At 49.9% G+C, this 22,372-nt stretch overlaps 1 protein-coding gene across 1 annotated transcript; it reads right to left on the minus strand.

The window, feature by feature from the left end:
* Positions 1–18,202: 18,202 nt before the first annotated feature.
* NKX2-3 (NK2 homeobox 3) lies at positions 18,203–21,845 on the minus strand. Its single transcript, XM_060641792.3, has 2 exons — positions 21,292–21,845; positions 18,203–19,807 (listed from the first exon to the last, which is right to left on the minus strand). Exons 1-2 carry the CDS (start codon positions 21,650–21,652, stop codon positions 19,059–19,061), a joined length of 1,110 nt encoding a protein of 369 aa, XP_060497775.2. The 5' UTR covers positions 21,653–21,845; the 3' UTR covers positions 18,203–19,058.
* Positions 21,846–22,372: the final 527 nt, after the last annotated feature.

Consider the following 22,372-nt stretch of genomic DNA (forward strand, 5'->3'; position numbering starts at 1 on the left):
GATCCAACATCCCCAGGGTGTAAGGGCTTGTGGGCAGGTGTGAGTGTCTCCACAACTGACACTGTGCATGTGACTAAGGGCCTGTATGTATTGTGCCCAACTGGGATTACTGAGAGCCTACTATGTGTAAGGCATTTTTAAATGGGAACGTCGACACACTTTTGGTCTTTAAGGGAGCCCTACAACAGGGAGATTAAGTGTCCTCCTAATTTACCGCCGGCCCCCCCCCCACACCCTCAATCAGCCTCTCCAGTCTTCATGAAACATACTCCCATTCACCTTCTCCCCTAGTCCAAGAACCGGGAGTCACCCTGGAGTCTCCCCGCCTTCCTTCACCTCTTACATCCGATAAACTGTCACATTGTACATGTGCAATCTCCTTTTCTGTCCCATTTCCATGATCCTAGCTCATCATTCCTCACTTGGACCACTGCAGTAGTCCCCTCCCCGCCTCCACTAGTTTCCCTGACTCCAGGGTCAGCCCCACAACCCACCCCCTCCTCACTGTAGCCAAAGTGATCTCTATAAAATGTGCATCTGACCATGTTGTTTCCCTGCTAGAAATCCTTTGGCAGCTTCCCATGCCTGCGGAATAAAGTCTAAGCTCCCCATGCATTCTGTCACTCTTTCAGTGGATGCTTGATGGGCACTCTCTGTGGCACTATGCTAGGAACGAGTATATAGGCATGAATAAAACAGAAATGGTCTTCGTCCTCAGGAAGCTTGCAAACGAGTAGCAGGGACAAACAAAAGAAACACACAAGAACACAATATAACATCAAATTGTGATAAAGAGCTACCCAGTGAAGGAACTGAGGGCTAGAAGACAGAATCACAGTGGGCACCTACTGGAGACCAGGCATGCAGGGAAGGCATCTCTGAAAACTGAAGGCTGAGTAGGAGGCAGTCAAGAGTGGGCAGAGTGTAAAAGAGCATACTGGGTTTTAGAAACTGAAGGAAGGTCGTGTGGCTGTACAGTGATGAGCTAGGGGCAGATGCACAGAGAATTTGGGGAGGTTGCAGGGGCAGATCATGCCTTGTAGGCCATGGGGAAGGGTTTGGGTTTCACTCCAAGTACACTGGAAAGCCACTGAAGGCTTTTAAGCAGTACGTAACTCGGTCTGACTTACATTTTCGGAAGATGACTCTGGTGGCTGCTTGAAGAATGGCCAGAGGGACACAGGGATAGAAGTAGTGTTATGTGCTGATTTGCATCCCCCCCTCAAATTCATATGTTGAAGTGCTAATCCCCAATACCTCAGAATGTGACTTTATTTGGAGAGAGAGGTCTGAAAGAGCTTTATTTAAAAAAATTTTTTTTAACGTTTATTTATTTTTGAGACAGAGACAGAGCATGAACAGGGGAGGGTCAGAGAGAGAGGGAGACACAGAATCTGAAACAGGCTCCAGGCTCCGAGTGGTCAGCACAGAGCCCAACGAGGGGCTCGAACTCACGGACCGTGACATCATGACCTGAGCCGAAGTCGGCCGCTCAACCAACTGAGCCACCCAGGCGCCCCTGAAAGAGCTTTATTAAGTTAAAGTCAGTTCCTCAGGGTGGGCTCTATGCCACTGTGACTGGTATCCTTATCAGAAGAGGCAATTAGGTCACAGATACACATGCATGGGAGGGAAGACCATGTGAAGACACGGGGAGAAGACGGTCTTCTACACAGGGAGGGAGGCCTCAGAAGAAGCCACTCCTGCCAATGCTATGATCTTAGACTTCCAGCCTCTGGAATTGTGAGAAAATACATTTTTATTGTTTAAGCCACAGATCTGTGGTACTTTCGTTAGGGCAGCTTGAGCAGACTGCAGGTGGGATGTGTCCTTAAGAGGCCACTGAAGAAGCCAGACTGGGAGAAAGAGGATGGTGGCTCGTTCCAGAGAAGAAGGACATGAGCAAGCGGGATGATTGCAGAGAGAGCTTACAACACAATCTGAAGACCTTGGTGATGGCCTAGATGTGGGGTGAGGGAGACGGAGGGACAAAGGATGATCAAATCAGGTGGCCTGAGCAGGGGAGGGCGGTGCCCTTGGCAGAGGTGGGAAAGGACTAGGGAGAAACAGGGGTAGGAAAGAAGCAAGGCTCCTTGTCAGACCTCCATGGAACATGGAGTTCCATGTTTTTGGTGACGATGAAGGTAACACTGTCCAGCTGTCCTGGCCCTCCCAAACAAAGTAAGTAATCTAACATGGGGTTTGTAAAACATTAATAGACTTTAGGGGCACCTGGGTGGCTCAGTTGGTTAAGCGTCTGACGAGTGATTTCAGCTCAGGTCATGACCTCACGACCTCATGGGATCGAACCCCATGTTGGGCTCCAGGTGGGGCGTGGAGCCTGCTTAGGATTTCTCTCTCACTCTCTCTGTCCCTCCCCTGTGCCCCCCCCCAAAAAATTTAATAGGCTTTAGTTTTTAGAACATTTTTAGATTTGCAGAAAAACTGAACAGACTGTACAGAGTTCCCCTGTACCCGTCTCCTCTGCACAGTTTCCCTTACTATTCCAACGTAAGTTTTAAAGCTAAAGGAAACTTCCTAGAGTCAAAACAAAACCTGTGCATGTCTACTTATGTCTCTGGAACACAGAGAGAGGGAAAACTTCATAGTGATACAGGTGAGCATCACTTGTCTCCAGCTCTCTTAACCCCCTCTCCTACCAACTTCCCACTTCTCCTTCCACAGAAATAGTTTTACTTCACTTACACTGACTAACTCCTATTCATGCCTCAAAACTTGGCTCATCTCCTCCTAGTCCTGATCCCTCCTGCTTGGGCTAACAGCATCCTGTGCAGCACACAGGTTATCACTTCCCACCTAGAGGGAGGGAAATGTCCTGTATGAATGCACTCCCCCCACCCTCCATGACACTATAACCCACTGGAGAGAAGGCACCTGCCTTATTATACCTGTATTCCTAGTGCCCAGCACAGCGCTTGGCTGCAGTAAATACTCCATAAAATTCGTTTTGACTGTACAGAAAGTGATTGGTGCCGTTGGAAAAAGAAAGAGAACTAAGTGCTCTGGAAATTCAGAACTTAATAAACTCAAAGCCAGTCAGCAATATAGCCTGCTAATTGCATGTCATAGCCTACCGGGGGAAGAGGAGGCACATGGCTTATTGCAGAAGGTACTTAGAGGAGGCAGAAGGGCGGACAGTAACAGGAGCTGTTGTCTAACATGTCAGCAAGGAAGCGCTGGGTGTGTGCTGAGTGCTGAAAGGAAAACAGATCATTTTGTGTGTCCACAGCCCATATCTCTGATCCCTCCATTAGAGTGACATATTGTGTGTGAATGTGAATTTGACATGTAATCTATAGACTTTGGGGTTGAATCTGATTTTGTCCACCTGGTAAGTGAGTGTTGGTTTAATGATCTCTCTTCTCCCTGGAGCTCATAATTCCATTTAAGTGGTAACTGTGTCTTATTAAGCTCTTAGAATCCTTGGAGCTCCTGTAGCATCCTCACATTATATGCCCTGTGTTATATACTTGTGTTCAACAAATAGGTTCTACTCAAGGTTTTCCCATGAACTGGCTAGTGTGACTTTGGAGAAATCGTGTAACTTCTCTGGCCCTCCATTTTCTGTCTGGGGGGGCATTGACACGATCTATTCGTCTTCTCCAGAAAACTCGAGGTCGGGGAGGGAGAGCCTGGAAACAAAGCAAGGAGTGTGGAGTAGAGGATCCACTTTCAACACTCTACAATCCGAAACCTTCCCTGCTGCTGGTCTGAGGATTTCCCCTTGATGCTAATCAGATGAGTGCCTCCTTGCTGGCTTCCTTCCCGCCCTCCCTCCCTGGTACTGTAGGAACTCTGTGTGTGTGTGTGTGTGTGTGTGTGTGTGTGTGTGTGTGTTAGGGGGAAGCTTTTCTTTTTTTTAAATTTTTTTAAATGTTTTTATTTATTTTTGAGACAGAGAGAGACAGAGCATGAGCAGGGGAAGAGCAGAGAGAGAGGGAGACACAGCATCTGAAGCAGGCTCCAGGCTCTGAGCTGTCAGCACAGAGCCCGATGCGGGGCTTGAACTCACGGACTGTGAGATCATGACCTGAGCTGAAGTCAGACGCTCAACCAACTGAGCCACCCAGGCACCGCAGGAAGGAGCTTTTCTTTATCAGAGATCACTGATGCACAGAAAAAGTACTATGGTTTATATACAATTTAACACAGTTGCTATTTCTATGAGAGAATTATGACTGGTTCAGGTTGTCTCATCTTTAAATACAAATAATAGAATACATAAGGCTATGGAGTACTCTTTAGTTCCATATTATAAGTCAGTTAGTGGATAAAAGGGGAAGTGAGGGAAGAAAGAGGAAGGGAAAGGGAGAGAGGGGAAGGCTGAACAACCTGCAAAGGTTTAGAGAGGAAGAGGCAGAGAGGGAGAGAGGCAGATGGGCAGAGGAAGAGGAGAGATGGGGAGAGGAGGGAAGAGGAAGGTGGAAGGAGAGAGAGAAGAATATATTCTAAAATGCCCATGATAGGCCTGCTGCTCACCAGGGCTGCCATGTCACCATGGGGTTACTTGTTCTTGCTTGCCCACAAGGGTAAGTCTCTAACTCATCACTGTCCGCAAGCCAAGTTTTCATCTAGTCATGAAGCTAGCTAGTTAAGCCTAGTTAGTTAAGCTAGCTAGTTAAGTCTAGCTTCTAGTAACTTAAGAATTAAATCCTCTATGGGAATTTCAGTCAGTTAAGGGACGAATTCTCCAGGCTTATAGGGGCAGTGACAAGAACAACCTCTGTACCAGTGCCTGAGGATGTCAACAAACCCAGTAAGAGAGCTGGAGAGAGCTTGACAGAGGCCAAGTCACTTAGTTATTGCTTAATTTTTCCTGAAACAGTGATTGTCTGGATGTCCTGTAAAGGTGGCCAGCATGTCCATTCAGTGCCGTGTTACTCGGGGAGTACAGGGATTTGTAGATGTCTGTGGTACCTACAGGTTTGGTTGTGTGGGTTGTTCACTGAACAAGGGTGCTCAGTCTAAGAGACACCCACATCTACCAACCAGGCCAAGCACCTGGCAAAGCCATGTACACTTGGAGGAAGCAATGGCTTTTTCCAATTTGCCCAAAGGCTTCAATGGTCCCGTGTGACCCTGAATCCATTCAGAGAAAATCTGTTATTTATCTGAAAAAATTCTGAGAGACTGTGAGCCGCTCTGGAGGCTGGATATGCACATGGGCTCCAATACCACCAAGATGGCAGTGGGAGAGGAGGGTGGACTGCCTCAACCTTCACCCCCATTTTATGTTTGCTCTATGGCTTGATCCTCATCACATTCCTGTGGAGGAGATGAGGCAGATGTTTCCCACTGTCACATGGCCACTGTTGCTCAGAGAGACCGAGACCTACTCAACAGCACACAAGATAAGTACATCTGGGAACTTAGCACAATACCAGGCATAGGAGCATCAATGAACAAAGAACCGTGGACGCTAAGAATAGACATCAGTTTTATAGACTCTGAGTCAGATGCTCTTGCTGACTCTCTGAAGAGGAATTTGGGGCTGATGCCAAGTCCCTCTCCTACTCTAATTTTGGTCACTGTCAAGCATGGGTGGGTCTTGCTTAAAGGACTAGAAGGGGTGGAGGACCCAGAGAATCCAGCTCTTTTCTCAGTCCAGGGAAGCCTGGGAGACTTATGCACCTCTGAAGCCTGATTCCACATGGCCTTGGGTCCCTAGCCAACACCAGATCCTGCAGACAGGTCCTTGGAGTGCCTGAAAGGGCTGTGCATTTCCCTGTGACCACTAGAGGGCGCAGGCAGTGCACTGCATCATGGGATCAAGCTGCTAAACAGACGGGAATCAGAGCGAGAGCCAGGGTAGGGAGGCAGTTCTTAGAGGAGAGACTTCACCAAGAGCAGTTGTGGAGGAGCCGGTGGGTATCCAAATGAAGCAGCCAACACTTACCCGGTGTGTCTCAAAGCCAGTGTTTCTGGAGAAGGCAAATAAATCCATTCAATCTCCTGCTCTGATACTAGCTGAGTAACCTTAAGCAAGTTAAACTGAACCTCAGTTTACTCATCTGTAAAATGGACCTACTATGACTTGGGGTTGCAGAATTGCCATGAGCCTTCTAGACTGTCTAGTCTAGACACTGGCACTTGGGCAGCTGGACTATGGATCATTATAATAAAAATCCCACTATGTTTCTAGACTCCCAGGAATTCTGAAAAGATTTTTGAGCCCTAGAGAGAGCCCCTGAAGAGATTCCAAACTGTAACTTCCTGCAGGAGGTTGTGCTCCTCCCAAGCAGTCACACGTTATTAAAGTGTGTGTGCTCACAACCTCGGAGGTATTTTTTGTTTACATTCCCAAGAGACACTCTTGTACAGCATTAAACACAAATTGGGGGTATGCAGAGTGCAGAGCTGGGAGAGGGGATGTGGGGAAGGAAACCAGCCAGAGAGGAAAAAGGGCTGGGATGGCTGTGGGGACAGAACATTGAAAAAAGGGAGTCCGTGAAATACAGTGGGGGGAACGCTGGATTGGACACTGTCAGAAGGCCACAAAGAGGAGGGGTGACCTGGGACACTGTAAGACATTCTCCCCTCTGGGATCATTTTCTCATCCTTAAAATGGGGAGGTTGGGCTGATATCCTTCGAGCTCTGACATTTTCTCATTTCACATGGGAAGCAGAAAGAGAATCCCAAGGGAAGTGGAAATATGGGACAATGCCAGCATCTGCTCCTACTTATATCTCCAGTTCATTGTCAAATGTGTACCAAACATCCAGCATGTTCTGGGTGCTGTACTAAGGTGCTGAAAAAAAAAAAAAACTGAACAGACAAGTGCTCCTTGTCCTTGAAGCCAATGATCTAATGAACAAGGTAGGTGTCTCTCCCTCTTTTTTTTTTTTTTTTTAATTTAAACCCAGTTAGTTAACATACAGTGTAGTTTTGGTTTCAGGAGCAGAATTTAGTGATTCATCACTTATATGTAATACCCAGTGCTCATCCCAACAAGTGCCCTCCTTAATGCCCATCACCCTTTTAGCCCATCCCCCCACCAACCTCCCCTCCAGCAACCCTCAGTTTGCTCTCTGTATTTAAGTGTCTCTTATGCTTTGCCTCCCTCTCTGTTTTTATCTTATTTTTGCTTCCCTTCCCCTATGTTCATCTGTTTTGTTTCTTAAATTCCACGAATGAATGAAATCATAGGATATTTGTCTTTCTCTGACTGACTTGTTTCACTTAGCATGACACACTCTAGTCCATCCGTATTGTTGCAAATGGCAAATTTCATTCTTTTTGATGGCTGAGTAATACGCCATTGTATAGGTGCCTCTCCTCTTATACGTTCATGATGAGAGGGCAGGAAAGAGTTGTTAAAGATTAAGTAGGAGGAGGAAGAGAAGGTACTCTGGGTCTGGCTTTTATTTATTGAGTCCCTCAAGTTTATGCGGTTTGCTGAACATGCACCCAATATCAATCAGGTAATAAATTGTGCCAATGTCTGTGATGCTAGTATTGTAAAGAAGTATATACTTAACTTATATTACCCTTTAAAACTTTCTAAGCATTTTCTCCTAAATTTCATTTATATTTATTTATTTCATTTATATGTACTTCTGTAGGCAATACAAAAAAAAAAAAAAGCATAAGATATGATCCTTATCCTCAGGGAGCTTAGTTTATTTTTTTTTAAGTTTATTTATTTTGAGAGTGGGGTGGAAGGGTAGAGAAAAAGGGAGAGAGAGAATCCCAAGCAGGCTCCCTGCTGTCAGCACAGAGCCCCATGGAGGGCTCCATCCCACAAACGTGAGATCATGACCTGAGCTGAAACCAAGCATCTGACACTTAACCAACTGAGCCACCCAAGTGTCCTCAGAGAGCTTACTTTATCACTGAGGATGGAGATAATGAGACAATAAATAAAACTACTTGGATCATCAAAACTAAGTTTTGCAGCAGAAACCATTTAATCTATGTTAAGAGAATGTGATACGTAATTGCTATGAGACGTGGGAACTGGAAAAGACTTCATAGTCAGGAGACAGTGGACTTGGGATTAAGAAGGGTGAGAACTCAGAGGTTCCCCAAGAATGAGCACGGCAGATAAATGGGTTGGGAAGAGGGACAGTAAGAAGACTGTATACATCATCTAAAAATAATGAGACATTTGGTTGATTAGGCATGGTAATGAGGGTTCACCAGTCGTCTTGAGAGTACATTTGATCCTACATGCAATGAGGAGACACAGCATGATCGAGAAAACAAAGGGACCTTTAATTAAGAGGCATGTGAAGAAAAAGAATCTGATGCTAGTGTGAGGATGAGTTTTATCAGCAATCCGCCCACGCCATGTTGACAAATTAGGAGGCTGTTGTAGTATTTAGGCTTTAGAATCAGACTTTGATTTGAACCCTGGAGTCTGTCACTTAAGAACTGGGCAAGTCCTTGGGGCACCTGGGTGGCTCAGTTGTTAAGTGTCTGACTGGCTCAGGTCATGATATTATGATTCGTGAGTTGAAGCCCCATATTAGGCTGTCTGCTGTCAGCACACGGCCCACTTTGGATCTTCTGTCCCTCTCTCTCTCTGCTCCTCCCACCCCTCTCAAAAATAAATAAACTGTGTGTTGTTTTTTTTTTTAAGAACTTGGAAAGTCCTTGAGCAAGGCATTTATACTCTCAACTTTTGATTTCTTAACCCATAAAATGGAGACCATGGTACTTACTTTGCATGCTGGTTACCATATTAAATGGGTCAGGATATGCAGAGCCCAGTGCCTGAAATGTATTAGGTTCTCCCGCTCCTTCTGCTCTACGTGAAGATGTTTAGGGAAATCACTCGTTGACTGATTCCAACCAAAGAGACGAGAAAAAGTAAAGGTGATGCCATTGGCAGAAGTTGAGATGTGAGTAGTCTGGGGACATGGTAATAAACTGGAGATGACAATGGCACAGGTACAAGTAGAATTATTCCCAAAGCATGTGAAAATAGAACATCAGAGGGAGACCAAGCTAAAGCTGTAAATTCGGGGCTCCTAAGTATAAAAGTGATCATTGACGCTGGATGTGCTGACAAGCTTTAGGACAGCAAGAGTGTAGAAGAGACTTGGAAGGTTCCATTAAGTGGAGCTAGAGAAGGAAGAAGAATGACTACTCAATGAGAAAAAAAAGCGATCAGGAAAGTACAGGGTGTCAAAACCACAATCAGACTTTCCAGAAAAAAAGTCACTATGCAAAACACTAAAGAGAGGTAATAAAGCACAAACCTGAGGAGAAGTCATTTGATCTCAAAGAATGAGTCTTAGATAGTTAAGGAGGAAATGACAGGACTTAACTCCTCGAGAGTACTAGAAAAGGTAATCAGGTATCAGGGAAAGAGTTGAACCAGTTGACCACAAAGGTAACTTCCAACTGAGCATCAGTACCCCCCACATGGGAGGTAAGCATCATGCAGGCGGAAGGAAAGGGAAGGAGATGGTGAAGACACGTATTCACAAATCTGACCCAAAATGGGGAGGAAAGATATTTGAGGAAGGGGTACCAGTGTCAAGAGAAGACAATATGGCAAGATTGCAACATGTTTCAGGGTGAAAGGAAAGAAGACGGAGAATACTGAATTGTAAGGTGGGGGAGGGGAGCCCTGAGAACGCAGAAGAAGAAGCATTGTTTCTAGAAGTAGGAAAGAAAATATATCAAAGCTTTAAGGGGTAGTGTTACTTTATAAAGAATGGATGCTCATCAGGGAAATACAATTCAAAACCACCATGAGATACCCCCTTACACCTGTCAGAATGGCTCACATTAACAACTCAGGCAACAACAGATGTTGGCGAGGATGTGGAGAAAGAGGATCTTTTTTGCACTGTTGGTGGGAATGCAAGCTGGGGCAGCCACTCTGGAAAACAGGATGGAGGTTCCTCAAAGAACTAAAAATAGAACTACCCTATGACCCAGCAATTGCACTACTAGGCATTTATCCAAGGGATACAGGTGTGCTGTTTCAAAGGGGCACACGCACCCCCATGTTTACAGCAGCACTATCAACAATAGCCAAAGTACAGAAAGAGCCCAAATGTCCATTGATGGGTGAATGGATAAAGAAGATGTGGTATAAACATACAATGGAGTATTAGTCGGCAATCAAAAAGAATGAAATCTTGCCATTTGCAACTACATGGATGGAACTGGACGGTATTTTGCTAAGAGAAAATAGTCAGAGAAAGACAAATATCATATAACTTCACTCATATGAGGACTTTAAGAGACAAACAGATGAACATAAGGGAAGGGAAACAAAAATAATACAAAAACAGGGAGGGGGACAAAGCATAAGACACTCATAAATATGGAGAACAGACTGAGGGTTACTGGAGGGGTTGTGGGAGGGGGGATGGGCTAAATGGGTAAGGGGCATTAAGGAATCTATCCTGAAATCATTGTTGCACTATATGCTAAGTTGGATGTAAATTTAAAAAATAAAATTAAAAAAAAAGAACAGATGCTTATTCCTCTGAAGATGAATAAAAACATAAATTGAGGAGAGTGGCACCCATGCAGGACAGCCTCCCAGTGGGCCTCAGCCTTCTCAGAAGAGTAGGGGAAGGTGAAGATTTAAGTGTTCAAAGGCTTAGGAGGAGGGGACCACCTTGAGGAATACACCAGAATAGCCCAGCACAGAAGAAATGGGAGAGCTAGAGACCATCCACTGAAGAATGGCCAGGAGGCAGAGAATAGTCAAAGAAACTGAGGCTATTTCACCCGGAGAAAGAAGCAAAGTCAATGGCTGGCTTCACATATTTGAAGAACTGACACGCAGAAGGAGCGGACATCTGTGGGAATTGGAGGAGCAGCTGAGGGAAGCTGCAGGAGGAGGATTTCACGTGAACAGAAGGCAGAACTCCCTCACACATAGGGAGTAGAGAGGCGAGTGGTTCCCCCATGGGTGCTGTCCAGGAGACATGGACAGTTACGTGCCCAGGATCACATCAGGATTCAGCATCAGAAAAGAGATGGACTCTGGCAATTTCTAAGGCCCTTCCTACCAGGACAGCAGAAATCTATGCTGGATCTATAGGTATGTAACAAATTTAAAGAATCTCATGGCTGAAAGAATCTCAAAGCTTAAAGGTCATCTAATCCAATAACCCATTTGACTCTTGAGCCCCTTTTTTAGAGGCTCACTGCATGATCAGGGACTGTAAATCCCACCCAAACTAAGCCTGAATCCACCAGTAGCCACTGGGGGTACTGGGTTTCTAGTTACTTCTCGCATCTGGATAGAGAACTAATCTGTAGACCTCTCAGAGAACTCGAGATGTCAAGATGGTCCAGGTGAAACTTTCATGAGAGCCCTTCTTAATAAGAAGTACATGCAAAATGTTGATGAATCTTATACATAATTTTGAGTGGCTCTTGTTTATTATGTGAAAACCCTGTGTTATTATTCATATTTCAAAAGGATCCTTCACTTTACAAAATAATTCATTTTGGGATACTTTTAGGCAACAAATTCCAGGAATAAACTTAAAAATGTATTCAATTTTTCTCCCTCCCCACAAGCAAAAGGCTCTTTGTACACAACTTTCCAAGAATTTGTGTGTCACACAAAGTGAATTCCACTGTTATTACAACATAACAAACACTTCCTCTGCTTAACTAGCAACAGACAAGTGGTTAATGATCAATTTGGTTCTGTCCAAAGGGAGTCTTCACAGAGAACATCTAATTTGATTCAGAATTTCAAGATCTGCACCAGCCAGGGCTCTGTTTACCCAGGGAAGGGAGATAAAAAAACATCAGAAATGGTCTCAGTGGCACAGGCAGAAAGTCCTATTGGGGTTACTGCTGCTTACCAGCCGAGTGGCCTAGAGAAGAGTGGTTCAATGTCTCTCAGCCTCAGTTTCTGCATGTGTAAACAAGGAATACCTAACTCACATGGTTATTCTGAGGATTAGAAAGTCATACACACACACACACACTGACACATAGTAGGCAGTTTCTCACTGGCTCCTCAGGACTTACTTTGCTTCTCAGCAAACCGGTGAGGTAGCACACCCAAAGGTTGTTAATGCCATTTTATACAAGGCAGAGCCAAGTTGCAAACTAAAACTGAGCCAGCATAAAACCTGGCTTCTCTGCCATGGCTGTAGCCTGCCTAACAATCTCATCATCTCTTCTGGTGTGATATTCCAATAAATAACAGTAAAGGAAGAGGGGCACTGATTTTAAGAAGGCATAACGTAACAAAGAATTATGGGAAATGGATCACCTCCAAACACATGGCCCCTTCGTAATGCCCTGCTAACCCTGGTCCAGTTTCTAGGGGAGAAGGCTGATTGTGTGGGAAGTCTGCTGGCAAGGGTGGGGTGGGGTAAAGGGTAAATTTAAGACCCTTATAACAACTCTCAGTCCACAAGAACCCCTCCAATCAGCATCATCACCTTTACTATGGGGAAGTGGCAATTTTCATAATCTTACTTGAAAGTGAACAAAAGCCCCCTTTTAACTACATGCTCAGCACAATGGCTAAAATGAAAAAATTAAGAATTGAGGAGCATGTGGTGCTACTGCCCGTGGGAGAGAAAATAGATGCTGCCAACCTTAGAAAACTGCTTGGTACAATCTGAAAGCTGGTATTCTTTCCCTATGACAAAACGTTTGCACTCCTAGGTATATACTGAATAGAAACATTTACCACAGTCATCAAAAGACATACTAGAACCGCGTTGTCCAATACATATGGCTCTTTATATTTAAATTAATTACAATTTTAATGAAACTAAAAATCTAATTCCTCAGCCAACCACATTTGCTCAAGAGCCAAATGTGACTTGTGGCTATCCTACTGGACAGCACAGATTGAGAACATTTCCATGTTCACAAAGTTCTATTAGATGCTGTTGGAGAATGTCTGTGCAGACAGTTCTGCAGAAAGTTCTATTGGATCCTGTTCGAGAATGTCTGTAGTAGCGCTATTCACAACAAACACCAGAAACCACCCAAAGGCTTATCAGCAGCAGAAAGTATAAATTATTTCTGGTGTTTTCATACAATGGGATACTCCAAGATCTACAAGTGCACTCAGCAAGATAGATACATCTCACGAACGAAAGAAGCCAGGAACGTAAGACTACATACTACAGGATTTCGTTTATAGAATGTTCCATATCAGGCACAACTAATCTATACTGTTAGAAGCCACAACAGTGGTTGCCCTTGGCGGTGGGGATAGTGCCAAGAAAGGAGTCTGTGGGGACCCAGGCGGAAGGAGGAGGGGGTGGGGACCCGTAACGTTCTGTTGCTTCATCCCGGGAATGGTCTCTTGGCAATGTTCGCCTCGTGAAGAGTCAGGGAGCAGTAACACGTCTTTTCTGCATGCGTTTCATACTTGCATACATTTTTCTAAACGCCTTGTCAGAAAACTTTGCTGTTATTAATGTTACCGACAGTCTGGGTTAAAAAAAAAAAAAAAAAAAAAAAGCGCGTCCTGTCCGCAAAGCAAATGTGGCTTTGGGCTCAGTGCCCCCTCCCGCACAGACCTCCCCGGACTCCCTCCCGAGGCCTTCTGGATCCGCCGCACCCTCCCCGGGGTATCCTACCTGGGCGCCCAGGGCGCATGGTCGGGACGGCCGGCTGCGCAGGCTTGGGCGGTCACCGCGAGGGGCGGCCAGGCTCTCCCGGGGCTCGCGGGTGCGCTCCCGCGCCAGGCCGGTCCGGGAGGCGGTGCCCGGCCCCGCGGCACCTGCGCTGCCCGCCGCCGGTCGGAGGATCCTCCCCCTTCGCGCCCGGACCTGCCGCGGACGAGCGCTGAACTCCGGTGGCGGAGAATCCGCCGGCCTCCCAGCGCTCGGGCCCTCGAGTCGGGAGAAGGCGCCCGGGAAGTCCGCTGCGGGGCCCTGAGCCCTAAACGCCGGAGGCGGAGGCTGCGAGAGAGGCCCCGAACCAACCCGGGCCCCGCACGCGCCTTTCTCCCGGGAAGCGCCCGCCCACACTGCCCCACCCTTGCGGGGTGGCGCGGCCCCGCGTCCTGCTGGCGGCGCCCGGGAACAGCGGGGCGCGGGACCCCGGGGGAAGCCCTGCCCTGCCGAGAGGAGCCGGGTTTCCCCTCCCGACTCTTCCTGCCACGCACTGAGGAGCTAGAGGGGGGTAGCCGCTCGGCCGCAACCTCCTTTCACCTTCCCCTTCAGCCAAATTCCCCAAACCCAGCCAAGGTCCAAGCCTCTTCGAAGCTCTCCAAGCCCTGCAGGCCCCGCCGGGCTCCGCCTGCCCGTGGTGACGCGCGCCTGCGGTGTTGGGGTGGCAAATCCTCCCGCCTGCCGCGCTCCCCCTGAGGACCTGCGAATGCCGCAAAGGCAGAACAGAGTCCTGGGCTTCTAAGCATGCACAACAGCTAGCGCCGGCCTGGCCTACGCCGTTGATGCATACCAGACACTGTGCTAAGTTGCTTTTACAAGGATCACTTCATTTAATTTTCAAAGCCAAGGTGATTGGCACATAAGTGTTTACATATATAAACATTCATTTGATTGCACACTTATTTGTGTGTTGTGCTTCGGTAAAAGAAAAACCTAGGAGAGAAGTGTTACAAGTGTACCCACTTTATGGGGGGGGGGGGAATCTAAGGTTCATAGTGCTCTTAACTTATTCAAGTCTCTACGACTGGTTGTGGTGGCACTGAAATTAGAATGGAGAAAACCTGGCTCCGGAGCCTAGCTCTTACACCCCTTCAAGATGAGGCTTTGCAGAAAAAAGTTGCTGGCCTTAACCTATTCCAACTCTCTCACCAGTAGTACCTACCCGCTTCTTGAGCCCAGTGTGGTACCAGTCATGGGTAGGGAGGGATTATCGGTACATTCAGGGAAGTAAGGAGAGTTTGAGCCAGAAGTGACTTCTAAAATCATATGATCTATCCTTCTCTTCCTTAGAGCTCAGAAACCAGAACCCCAAGGGATGACTCACTTCACCTGCTCAGAGTCTCACAAAACAATTGAAAGAAGCAGCAATTTGGGCTGGGAGAGGATATGTCTTTTCCCTGCAGAGGGAGAGGGAGCTCAGAGGGAGGTAGCTGTGTTGGTCAAGGGTTGTCACCCTTTGATGGCCAGGGCCCTAGAACCCTAGCAACTAGCAGTAAGGAAATCCTTCAGCGAAGAGATGGGAGCTATTTATACGCGGGGACTTCAGGCTCTGGAGAAGAGTAGGGAGTAGGGAGGGAGGTGGTTCAGTCTGACTTAAGTATCTCGAGACACGCAATCTTTGTGGAAGCCAATCCATAGAACCAACTCTGTTTCCTCTACCACAGTCACACGCCTCTTTTCCAAACAGGGAGGATGCAGAGTAGAGGAAGATTAACTCGGGCCAGGAGGAAACCGGGCAAGGAAGGTGGGGATCTGGCGCTGGGAGCATCTAGAGGCCATGGCCTGCAGGATACAGACTAGGTGGGAGAAAAAGGAGCTGCTTACCTAGGAAACCCCCCGCGGAGTGAGGTCAACTGCTCCTGGAGCCTTGGGTTCCTAGAGCGCAGGCGACGAGATCCAGCCTCGGAAGTGAACACGCCTAGAGTACAGGGCAGCATCTTGATCACCTACCATACCCTTTGCCTTGCAAATATTAGAGAAGCGGATTGGGTCCCAGATGCAGGTCCCAGATTCATCACACACATCTCGGCTTTCCACCCCTCTCTGCCTGAGTCCTCGCTCTCTTCCCTATCTCCGTGTCCCTCTCATGCCCTAAACTTTGTGCCCTGGTGTGTCAGGTCATCACCAAGTTCTCAGCTTCCTTTCCTATGGTTTAAACTGTAGGGTGAGGGGTGAGAATCTCTTGCAGGAAGCTGGGTCCCCAGGCAGCATTGCAGGGTACAAAGGCAGGACATATCTCTGGGATCTGCATGGGTTGTGTGTCCTCTGCAGGCAATTTCAGGTGTCTTGGCCCTGCCCAGGTGGGTCAAGAGTCCAGCTCATCATTTCCCTTGCAGCCAGGACTCAAGGTCGCAGCTCCACATCACTGGGGCCACTGCATGTGCTGGGGAAGGTGGTGCTTAAGGACACTGGCCCCCTGATCCCCTACTTACTGTGTTATTTGTCCCAGAGAAAAAAGATGTCAACCTGGTCCCCCATGACCTCACTAGGACCTCATGAGGAAGGAGAGAAACAAATAACTCTTTGCAGGACACTATGTTGTGATATTGGAAAGTACCTAAGACTCTGGTGGCATATATGAGGGAGTGATTACCCCCACTTGGGTGGTTCAGGAAAGAAGCTTGGCCTTGAAGGAGGAGCAAGAGTTCACCAGAAAGACAGGGTGGAAGGTCATTCCATTCCTTACCACCAGGAGGGCGAGTGCAGAGAGGTGGAGGTTACAATGGCAAAGCACTACTAAGACTGGCTTCCCTTTTGTCATTCAGGTATTAACTTAAATGTAATCTCAACTTGGCTTGCTCTGATCATCTACTCCAAAAAAACCCACTCCCTTCAGCATTTGGTTTTATTTCCTTTTTAAGAATTTATCTACTATTTTTCCATTTACTTGTTTGTTGTCTAACTCCATCCCCCCCATGCACACTCTTTAAAATAAACTCCACAAATATAAAATTAAATTAAATTAAATTAAAAACTCCACAGGCCTGCAGACATTGTATTTTTTTTCACCATCCCCAGCATTCAGAACAGTGCAAGTGAACACATATTAACAGGTGCTCAGTAAATACTGTTGGATGGATGGATGGGTCAGTGGTTCCAGGCTACAGGTAGCGAGAAACGTGTTAGGAAGTGAGAATTCCCTCCCCAGCCTTTACCCTAAGCAACTCATGGGAATGTAACAGCTTCAGAAGAGAGGGCTCCCTAGGAAGGGGGTTGGGGGCGTCCCGGCGGCTACAGGGGTGGTGGGAGGAGTTGCCCTAGCTCCAGGGAGGCGTAGGAGAGGAGGGAACTGGCGGCAAGGAGGTGAGGGACCGCCAAACTGGTGCACTATAACTCACGCTCAACTCCAGGGTTTTTCTGCCTCGGAAGAGGTGAAGGGAGGGAGGGTCTTCGCCCCTAGGCGCCGCCTTTCCAGCCTCCCGCTAGGCCTCTTTGGACTTGTCCAAGCCTCATCCTGGGCGGTCAGCGAGTTTTGGAGGATTCCCTTGCCTGCCTCCCTCCTTTCCCTCCTTTCTTCCCCTCCTTTTTCTTCCTCCACCAGGTCTCTGCAGATTCCCCAACCCGGCGGCCCCGCAGCAGCCAAGCAGCCCCCGCCCCCTCCTGTAAGGGCGAAATTGCTAAACTTGTAGCAATAATGACCCTGCATTCAGGCCGCCGACTCCCGCTGAACGTCTCCGCGCCGCGGCCGGCCGGCCTAATCAGTGCGCCCCTCCCTGCTGCCCGCCCAGCCCCCGTCCCCCCTTGCCGCTCCCTCCCCCAGCGCACAAAAAGTGGGGAACAAAACCCCCGCGCATTTCTCCGTCCCTCTGTTGAGCAGACTGCTACACAAAGCCCCCGCTCTGAGAAGCAATGGGGAGCTCGGGGGGGACGTCAATCCCGACGCGCTGGGGTTTTTGTTCGCGCAGGGGACTTCGCCTTCCTACCACACCTTTTGTTCGGGACTCCAATAAAAAGCCATTCTTTCCGCACCTTCCCGGCCCGGAGCCGTCTTTCAGCGAGGCCCGGCCCCACAATGGCGCGGCGCTCTGAGGCCTCCCCATTCACCCGCCTTGGCACGCTCACAATCGGCCGTGTGGCAGCACAGACCTCGCACAGGCATTCTCCGCAAGTGACAAGGAGCCGCATAAAGCCGCGGCCGCCGGGGGAGAAGGGAGGGCGGCCGAGGGGGAGAACTCGGCCGCGGCGGGGCGCAGCGCCCCTGGGCGCGCTAGAGGCCCCGGCGGCGGCCGCTGAAGGAACCGCCTTCCCGCCGCCTACAGCTGGGCCAGGGGGCGAGGTTTCCTTTTCCCTGGCGACCTTCGAGGTGGGGCAGAGTCTAAGTCTTGGTCTAACGCAGGCCCAAACACTAGCCCAAGCATTTGGGTAAAACTTGTGGGGATTACAAAGCCGGGACCTCAAAAGGCCCTGAGTCTCCGACCTGTCCTCCCACAAGAGAAAAGAGAAATTAATGAATAAAACCAAGAGGACACAGACTTGCAGCCCAGGGGCTGGCCCAGGAGAGGCCAGGCCTGCGATCGCCCAGGAAAGATTGCTTTCCCTTATGCACCTTTTCATTGCCTATCCTTCTCCCCCCGTTTAAAGGATCCCTCTCCACTTTGGGGAGCGAAACAAAGTCTGCAACCAACGGTTTGGAAATATTGCACCTTGTTTATTGACTCCTGTAGTGTATGGCAGCGGGTGTGTACACGGCGTGTGGATATAGTTATAGATATATTATATGTGCTGAATACAGAATATGAAACAGAAAGGAAACCTGGTAACACCTCCGGTGGGCCACCAGCTCCCGGATTTGTTCAGACCCCCTAATGTTTGATCATGCCTCGCTTGTTTATCTCGCAGAGTTCTACCCCCTGACAATCCGGAGATCCAGGCCGAGGTATCTGCTGCGGAAGGCAGGCGGTTGGGAAAAGGAAAATTGACTGTGGTGTGGCGCTCCGGGCCGCAAAAGGGGCAGAGGGGTGGGTAAGGCTTGGGGATTTCTCAAGCCACGACACCCATTTTTCTCTCCTTCATGCCTTTTTTTTTTTTTTTTTTTTTTGTCCTTGGGTTTTCTGCCGACATTTCGCGGAAGCCGCGGGAAGGCCAAGGGGAAAGAAGGCCTTCTTGGTTTGGGAGAACCAAACGGAAGCCAGAGTCCCAGCCTCTCGCACTCACTTCGGGGCCAGAGTCGGGGCCATTGTCCTCCCCGGCACCCATCCGGAGTTTCTGCCTCAGAGACAGTCTCCGCGACCGGTCTCGGGCATCCTCCTCGCCCCTCATCCCCCTTCCCCAGGCTTCGCGCGAGCTGTGCTCCGGGGCCCTGGGGATCGAGACGTGTCTTTTGTTGTTGTTGTTGTTTTGTGTGGCTTTTTTTTTTTTTTTTTTTTTTAACGAGGGGACCTGGCCCTAAGGTCCAACCTTTCTCGCGCTTCAGTCCCGCGGTGCCAGGCTGCAGTGGGGCGACTGCCGCGTGACCAGCCGCGTGCCTACCAGGCCCGGATGCCCTGCAAGGTGCCCTGCGCGCAAGCAGCCCCGGTCGCCGCACCCTGGTGCAACGGCTGCGCGCCGCCACCGCCGCCAAAGCCGCCTAGGTTGCTCACGTTCACAAAGGGGCCGCCTCCGGCAGCGCTGCAGGCGGGCTGCATGGCCGCGGCCGCCGCGGAGGCCCCGCCGCCGCCGCCGCCGCCGCCGCCGCCGCCGCCTGCCGGGTACGCACAGCCGTAGCTGCCGCTGTAGGCCGCCGCTGCGGCGGCGGCGGCAGCGGCAGCGGCGGCGGCGGCGGCCGAGTTCCCATAGCCATAGGCGGGGAAACTGTTGTAGGAGTAGGCGCCCGCACCCACGCTGTAGGGCGCGCCGTAGGCTTGCGCGCCCGGCGTGACGCACGGCTTGCCGTCCCGCACCAGCACAGGCACTGCCACGCGGCGCGGTGGCGGCGGAGGTGCGTGCGCGCCCAGCTCCAGAGACTTGTCCTGCCGCTGTCTCTTGCACTTGTACCTGCGGTTCTGGAACCAGATCTTCACCTGCGTGGACGTGAGCTTCAAGCTGCTGGCGAGGTGCTCGCGCTCGGGCGCCGACAAGTACCTCTGCTGCTTGAACCTGCGTTCCAGCTCGAAGACCTGGGCTTGCGAGAAGAGGACCCGGGGCTTCCGGCGGCTGCGTGGCTTGGGTCTCTCGCTCTCCTCCGCCGCCTTACAATCCCCGGCCACCTCCAGAGGCTTCTTCAGCTGGCAGCTTTCTGCGGAAGAAGCAAAACAACAGCGTCCCTTAGCAGTTCCCAGCCTAACCGCGGTTCCTATCCCAGCGCACTGTGGCCCTTTGGGCGGCAGCGCGGTGCGTGCGGTAGTAAATGCCTGGACTTTCTGGAAAGTTTGTGGCTGCTGGCGCCATGGGACCCCGCGACATCCCAAGCACCCTCAGAACGCCCTTAGAGGGTGGAGGCACGTTCCATGGGGAGGGGTAGTTCGCCTTTATTTAGAACTTGAGCATCAGCGAGAAAGAGATTACTCTGTATTAAATATGCGGCTCGGCGTGCTAATGACTGTCTTCAGGATGAAAGCTTGCAACTATATCATAACTATAGAGTATTTGCAAGCTTGTTAGTCTTCCACTATGTTAAGGATAGTCAAAGGTGTGAAGCATGTTGGTATTTGGGGGCTGGTGTGAGTTGCCTGAAAAATCTTTCTGTTAGAAAATGCTTGAGTGTAACGCTCCTATATTGCCTAGGAACTTTTTTTTTTCTTTTAAAAGACAACATGCCCCCGGCTAAATGTCTGCGTGACGATGAGTGTGTTACCTTTGAGAGAAAAAAAAGAAATTTGATTAACTGATTTAGACTGTATTATGTGGATTTTAGGCCCAGGGGAACTGTCAGGAGTATAGGCCTTGGCTGCTGCCACATCAGACCTCCTCTTGGGAAAGACGTTCTTTGATTCTCTCCCCTCAGAAGCAGACACTTCCTTGGAAGCTATATTCAGGTATCCTGTCTTCCCTACCCAATTCACCTCCCATCAGATGTGAGCAGCTGGGATCTAGGACTACGTTCGGCGCGTTTTTCACTCACCCTGCAGCCCCACAGCCTGGGACACAAAGCATAACCTTATGAATCTTCAAAAAACTCTCCCGTGTGAACATACTGCACACGGAAATGCACTGGGTTCCCACGCACTCGCCCGGACTGTCCCTTCCCTCTCTGCCCGGTGCCTTGGGGTCCAGGACACTGAACTCCCAAGCAGAGAAGTGAGGAAATCACTTGGCTGGTCTCTACCAAAGTTCCTGCGCCCTGCCAACACAACCTGCTTGGATCATCTTTTTTGGAGAAGAGGGGACCTCTGTCCCGGCCTCAAAGAACTCGTCTCATGCTAGGGGGAAAAGAGGAAGAGGCTCAAGCTGTCTCTCTAGCTGCTGGATCCTGACTACTGAACCCGTGTTGCTTATCGGCCTCAGGGCAGCAATTACTTTCCCTTCCTTCCCTTGGGGGCTTGCCTCTCCTCTCCGGGAGGCGGGAGGCGTAGTTGTCGGGGTCACCTCGTCCTTCTCCCTCTGACCCGGCTCGCTCGCAGGCACCTGCGCTTTGCGGAGCTGTCGTTGACCAGGGCGAGGCATGACCCCAGCCAAAGGTTAAAGGGGCGGGAAGCACTGCTGACAAGGTTTGTGGGCTGTTTGCGGGCGCTCCGCCATTGCTCCAGATGTGCGGGGGCTTTTCTTTCCCCCTCTACTCACTTTGGCTCCGGTCCCTCACGACCTCGGGCTCCTCTTCATGTTCCTTAGGCCCGCTACACGAGTCTCGCAGGACTGTGTGGACGTAGCTCTGGGGACAGAGCCCCGAGCCCCCGTGGCCATCGGCTGTGGCTAGTGAGTTCAAATAGGACAGTTTGTCGCCCTCTTCTTCCTCGTCTTCTTCCCCTCCGTCAGAAAATTGAGTCCCCTCGGTGGCGGCCAGCATGCACGGTGCGGAGTGGAAGTGGTGCTCCAAGTCCGCCTGCAAGTGCGCGCCGTGGAAGTGCTGTTGCTGCTGCTGCTCCAGATTCAAAATGTCTTTGACTGAGAAAGGGGTGGAGGTGACCGGGCTTGGTAACATCATCAGGGCCACTTAATTGTCCAGTCCAAATACTCAATAAATCCCGGCGGGGGCGGGGAAGTAGTGCAGCGGCTCCAGCTCTCCTTCTGGACTCTGCCGCTGCTGCCGAGTCGGGTTTTTGACAGACGCGGTCCGGCTCCAGTCTAAATCGCCTCCATTGGCCCGGACCTGGGGGTCTGGGTTTTGTTACAGCCACTGCAGGGACTGGAGCCGGGGCTGCGAAGCCTGTGTCCGGGGGTCGTGCGTCACGTCGGGGGCGGGGCTCTCGCCTCGGCCTCCCTCCCCATTGGCTCCGGCTCATGTGGACCACGCCCCCCGCATCCACTGTGTGGGGTGCTGTGGCGCTACCAGAAATAAAGGACTAGTATAGAGTCGTGAAGTCCAAGTCGTTGTGGGTAAGGCTGCAATGCCCCGGGTGCCCGAACTACCGATTCCCGCCCCGCCTGGCTGTACCTTCCCGGCCGGGGCCAGTTCTGGGAGGCTTCCTGTCCATGAGCCAACTGCCAGGAAGAATGGCCCAGGAGCGTGGCTTTTCCCAGCTGCTATGGGGCAAGAAAACTTCCTGGCCCGTAAATGCCGGCCACAGGATTCCCAAGAAGACGGATTGTTTTGTATATCTATGGATGGGCAACGTGTCTGTTCCCGACTTGTTGACTTTGCTTAAGCTGTTCCCTCCACTTGGGACGTCTTCCTTGCCCTTGTTTCCATGAATGGAAAGCTGTT

The sequence above is a fragment of the Panthera onca genome, chromosome D2 (genome assembly GCF_046562875.1).
Source record: "Panthera onca isolate mPanOnc1 chromosome D2, mPanOnc1 haplotype 2, whole genome shotgun sequence".
Classification (NCBI taxonomy): Eukaryota; Metazoa; Chordata; class Mammalia; order Carnivora; family Felidae; genus Panthera; species Panthera onca.

Coding starts and splice junctions, on each gene's coding strand:
- NKX2-3 (XM_060641792.3), bottom strand. CDS start 21,652: ATGATGTTACCAAGCCCGGTCACCTCCACCCCTTTCTCAGTCAAAGAC. Junction 19,808..21,291: donor CGTGAGGGACCGGAGCCAAA/GTGAGTAGAGGG, acceptor CTTCTTCCGCAG/AAAGCTGCCAGCTGAAGAAG.